This window comes from Mandrillus leucophaeus, unplaced genomic scaffold, assembly GCF_000951045.1.
Source record: "Mandrillus leucophaeus isolate KB7577 unplaced genomic scaffold, Mleu.le_1.0 Scaffold1, whole genome shotgun sequence".
In the NCBI taxonomy this organism is placed as follows: Eukaryota; Metazoa; Chordata; class Mammalia; order Primates; family Cercopithecidae; genus Mandrillus; species Mandrillus leucophaeus.
The window spans coordinates 13,952,164-13,957,798 of record NW_012098097.1 but is presented as its reverse complement, the minus strand read 5'-3'; the positions used below and the strand labels follow the sequence as shown (position 1 = coordinate 13,957,798).

General features: G+C 50.7%; 1 protein-coding gene across 1 annotated transcript in view; it reads right to left on the bottom strand.

The window, feature by feature from the left end:
- SLC26A11 (solute carrier family 26 (anion exchanger), member 11) overlaps nucleotides 1–5,635 on the bottom strand; it is a 34,313-nt gene that overhangs the window by 11,765 nt on the left and 16,913 nt on the right. The window contains exons 8-10 of the mRNA XM_011991963.1: nucleotides 3,678–3,853; nucleotides 3,187–3,259; nucleotides 338–388 (exon numbers count right to left, since the gene is read on the bottom strand). Coding sequence (XP_011847353.1) covers nucleotides 338–388; nucleotides 3,187–3,259; nucleotides 3,678–3,853 — 300 coding nt within the window. The remainder of the gene's footprint in view (nucleotides 1–337; nucleotides 389–3,186; nucleotides 3,260–3,677; nucleotides 3,854–5,635) is intronic.

Here is a 5,635-nt window from a genome sequence, read left to right as displayed (position 1 = left end):
CTCTACTAAAAATACAAAAATTAGCCAGGCATGGTGGCACACACCTGTAATCCCAGCTACTCAGGAGGCTGAGGCAGGAGAATCGCTTGAATCTGGGAGGCAGAGGTTGCAGTGAGCCGAGATCGCGCCACTGTACTCCTGCCTGGGCAACAGAGCAAGACTCCGTCTCAAAAACCCAAAACAAAACAAAATATTCCAGAAGAGCCCATCTGGGGCCACCTCTGCCCTCCCAGTTCATCACCACCATCACGGTCTTCCTGCGACGCAGGAGACACAGAGGGGCAGGCCTGGGTCCCTGGAGGCCCACAGGGGTTCTTCCCCACAGCTGGGGTCTTACCAATGGCCAGCAGCTCCTGGTTGGCATCGATGCGGTAATTATTCTGAGACGCTAAAGGGAACCAACAGTAAAGACATGGTCACTGATATTCAACATCACTCAAAAAGTATTCACAAAATATAAAACAGATTATGAATTTCTACGTATGGCAATAAGTTTTGTAAATGTAACTATACGAATACACATCTAAAATATTCACATATATGCGCATGTAAACATGTGCTTGAATGTATCACAGAGTGCAAAGAGGTATAGTACCATGTAATCAGGCCAGGTACGGTGGCTCACAGCTGTAATAGCAGCACTTTGGGAGGCCAAGGCAGGAGGATCGCTCGAGCCCAGGAGTTCGAGACCAGCCTGGGCAACATGGCAAAACCCCATCTCTACAAAAAAATACAAAAAGTAGCCAGGCATGGTGGTGTGTGCCTATAGTCCCAGATATTCAGGACGCTGAGGTGGGAGGATGGTTTGAGACTAGGAGGTTGAGGCTGCAGTGAGATGAGATCGTGCCACTGCACTCCAGTCCGGGCGACAGAGACCCTGTCTCAAACAACAAGAAGAAAACATGTAAACAGTAGTTAATTGTGGTAGTAAAACAGATTACAGGTGATTTGTCTCTTCTTTACTCATTTCTGCACTTTTGATATTTTCTACAATGAATGTATATTAATAAACATAGCCATTATTAACAATTAAATTAAAACTTTCAATTAAACAGATAATACGGGATCTTGTTCTGCAGCCCAGGCTGGAGTGCAGTGGCACTATCACAGCTCAATGCCATCTCGACCTCCTGGGCTCAAGTGATCCTCCTGCCTTAGGATCCCGAGCAGCTGGAACACAGGTGTGCTCCAGGCCCGGCTAATTTTATTTTATTTTTTGTTTTGTTTTTTGTTTTTTTTTTGAGACGGAGTCTCGCTCTGCCACCCAGGCTGGAGTGCAGTGGCCGGATCTCAGCTCACTGCAAGCTCCGCCTCCCGGGTTTACGCCATTCTCCTGCCTCAGCCTCCCGAGTAGCTGGGACTACAGGCGCCCGCCACCTCGCCCGGCTAGTTTTTTGTATTTTTTAATAGAGACGGGGTTTCACCGTGCTAGCCAGGATGGTCTCGATCTCCTGACCTCGTGATCCGCCCGTCTCGGCCTCCCAAAGTGCTGGGATTACAGGCTTGAGCCACCACGCCCGGCCTAATTTTATTTTTAATAGAAACGAGGTCGCATTATGTTGCCTAGGTGGGTTTCAAACTCCTGAGCTCAAGCGATCCTCCTGCCTAGGCCTCCCAAAGTGTTGGGATTACAACACTTTTTATAATAAGAAAAACATTTTATTTTACTATTTTTATTTTTTTAGATGGAGTCTTGCTCTGTCACCCAGGCTGGAGTGCAGTGGAGTGATCTTGGCTCATCATAACCTCTGCCTCCCAGGTTCAAGAGATACTCCTGCCTTAGCCTCCTGAGTAGCTGGGACTACAGGTGCACACCACCATGCCTGGCTAATATTTGCATTTTTAGTAGAAATCGGGTTTCACCATGTTAGTCAGACTCGTACTGAACTCCTGACCTCAGGTGATCCGCCCACATCGGCCTCCCAAAGTGCTGGGATTACAGACGTAAGCCACCGCGCCCACCGAGAAAAACATTTTAAACTGGAAACCTCTCTGATGACCAGTTGAGACGACTGGAAAGTCTAAGATGGGCCATCTCAGAAAGGTGAGCAGGCCAAGATGTGAGGGGAAGGCACAGGAGCATGGATCTAAGACAGAGGTTGGCAAACTTTTCTTTTCTTTTCTTTTCTTTTGAGACGGAGTCTCGCTCTGTCACCCAGGCTGGAGTGCAGTGGTGTGATCTCGGCTCACCGCAAGCTCCGCCTCCCGGGTTCACGCCATTCTGCTGCCTCAGTCTCCAGAGCAGCTGGGACTACAGGCACCCACCACCACGCCTGGCTACTTTTTTTGTATTTTTAGTAGAGACGGGGTTTCACCATATTAGTCAGGATGGTCTTGATCTCCTGACCTCGTGATCCGCCCGCCTCAGCCTCCCAAAGTGCTAGGATTACAAGCGTGAGCCACCACGCCCGGTCAAAACTTTCAACTAAACAGATAATACAGGATCTTGTTCTGCTGCCCAGGCTGGAGTGCAGTGGCACTATCACAGCTCAATGCCACCTCAACCTCCTGGGCTCAAGTGATCCTCCTGCCTCAGTCTCCTGAGCAGCTGGTACCACAGTTGTGCTCCATGCCCGGCTAATTTTTATTTTTAATAGAAACGAGGTCTCACTATGTTGCCTAGGTGGGTTTCAAACTTCTGAGCTCAAGCGAGCTTCCCGTCTTGGCCTCCCAAAGTGTTGGGATTACAGGCGTGAGCCACCATGCCTGGCCCAAAGATAATACTTAAAACTCATCACTTCCTAATGTATTTGGCATTTGGCTACTGCTGATGAGGTTATTTGCTCCCACTGTATCTACATGGTGGAGATGCCATAGAATATGGTTGTTCATGCAGATCTCAACCCAGCTCCATGTGCAAACTCCCCATTCAGCGATGTGACCTCAAAATCAGACAGTAGCATTTACACCACGGACATCAGCAAGGGCCACGAAGCAAAACCTTTTATTTCCACGAAGAGCAGAGGCTGTTAGGACACTCACCAACACACCATGGAGTGGGAGGGCGATGTCTCGTTATAGATCCAGTTTTATCATATGTACATAATATGTATATATCTATCATGAGCATGTATTACGAATTCAAATTTCTAACACTAGTAACCGATAAAAGCAAGCTAGAAAGCAGGCAGGCCTAGCCCAGCCGGCGCACTGGGAGGCCTGGGGCGTGGGTGACAGGTGTCTTACCGAAGGCTTTGGCCACTGCAACGCTCTCCAGGAGGCCCATCAGGGGCACCACGGCCAGCCCGGCCCCCATGTCCTGAGAGAGGAGAGAGGGATGGTGAGTGGCCTTCCTAAGGGGTAGGACCCAGCAGTGTCCCATGAAGGCAGCAAGGAGCCACACCTCCCCACAGGTAACAGGGGCAAGCGCTTGTCAGCTGCAGGAGGCGCCTCCTTGTCTGAAGAGGCGCCAGGTGCTGGGAGGAACACAGCAAATTCATCCTCAGCTGGAGTCCAAAACAGGAGAAGCACCCCGGAACACAAACGTGACATCCCTGAGCTCGCTGAGCCTGCGTCCGACCTGGGATTCTTTAATGACGGAGATGTCCCTTCCTGAGGACTCAGCTGTCCCAACTGACCTCAGACCCCCTGGCACCCAGCAGACGCATCAGGGTAGAGGCCAGGCCAGGGGCCACTGCAGCCTCGGCCACGCCATCCTGGCTCCTGGCTCTGCCCACCTGCACCATCTCGGTGAAGGAGATCGTCCCATTGGCTGTGGTCACTGAGAAGGGCGGGGTTCGGACTGGAGGGAGCCCCTCAGCTGTCTCCCCTGTTAGGATGAAAGGCTGGTATCCAGTCACCTCGAAGGAGTATGCAACCAGGGCCGCGAAGGAGACCACCAGGGCGTTGCGAGCTAGGAGAGAAGGAGAGGTGCGTCCAGGACCCTGCTCCTGGCAAGCGTGGGGTAGCGTGGCTGCCTCCAGATTATTGGGGCAGACACCCCAGGGGCAGAAGAGGTCCCCGCTGGGCCATAGTCCTCACTCTGCACTCTGGGAAACATAGCACAGGCACAAGTGCTATGTGGCAGCATGAGCAGGTGGGATGGCAGAGCTGCACGTTGCAGACAGGTGCACATGCCACCTGCTGCCAAGCTCCAGGTGACTGGATGTCGTGCACCCCGGCAAAGACTCTCTGAAATCAGGTGCCCAGGGCACATCCACCTCAAAGCACAAGGGAGGAAGAAGCCAGATGTAGCCCCCTTCCCCAAACAACAAAAACAATGGCCTCCAAGATGCGGGACAGTGGGCATGATGGCCACTAAGACGTGGGACAGCGGGCATGACGGCCACGGGGAAACGAGGGAAGTGAGTCTGTCACTGCCCCGCCGGCTGCCTGTGGTTTCCCTGAGGGTCCCTCTGTGCATGGAGGGGACCCCCGAGCAGAACCCAGGGGTCTCCCTGAGTTCAGGGGGCAATGCTGGGAGGGAGTCTGAGGAGGCCTGCGGCTGGAGCTGACAGCAAGGTCACAGGAGCAGAGAAGGCGGCCAGAGACAGAGCTCAGAGATCTGCAGAGGTGCCCTCGGGTGTGCAGCAGAGAACTGGTCGAGGCAAAGTGGGGCGAAAAAGACCCAAATCCACAGTGGGGAAGAAGGTTACAAGGGACAATCCCAGGGACTCACACCAGAGTGAAAAACCCTCATAATTCATGGAGCATCAGGGACTCCTGAGGGTTTTACCTCAGCAGTGGAGAAGATTAGCCCAAGGCCTGTAAAGGACTAAATACTAAAAACCTTCTGCTTTGTGGGCCGTAAAGTCTCTGGTGCAACTACTCAAGTCTGTTATTACTGCATAAAAGTTGACATTGACAAAGTAAATGAATGGGAGTGATTTTCCAATAAAACTTTATTTACAAAATCAAGTGGTGGGCCAGATGAGGCTTGCCCTAGAATGAACATGGCTCTGGTCCAGCTCACAAAGCTTAAAAGTAAGATCCTAAATGGATCAAACTGTCCTAAGTAACTTAACTATATCCCAGAACAAAGCTCAAGAAGATTTATAGAATACAAAAATATCCAGCATGCAATAACCTCAAACTCACAAAGTCTAGCATCCATGCAAACAAAAATTACTAGGCATACAAAGAAGCAGGAAAATATGGCTGGGTGCAGTGGCCCATGCCTGTAATCCCAACACTTTGGGAGGCCAAGACAGGAGGATCGCTTGGGCCCAGGAGTTTGAGGACAGTCTGAGCAAATTAGTGAGACACTATCTCTACAAAAAATAAAAAATTAGTTGAGCACGGTGGCATACGCCTGTAGTCTCAGCTACTTGGGGGACTGAGGTGGGATGATCACTTGAGCCTGGGAGGTTGAGGCTGCAGTGAACCATGATCATGCCACTGTACTCTAGCCCAGGTGACACAGTGAGACCCTGTCTCAAAAATAAAAATTAAAATGAAAAAAAGACCCAAAAGTAACATAAAGATGACAGAATTAACCAGACATTAAAAGAGGAACTGTAACCAAATGTAATGTGAAAGGACATTAAAAGAATTAAAATAGACCGGGCGCGGTGGCTCAAGCCTGTAATCTCAGCACTTCGGGAGGCCGAGACGGGCGGATCACGAGGTCAGGAGATCGAGACCATCCTGGCTAACACGGTGAAACCCCGTCTCTACTAAAAAATACAAAAAACTA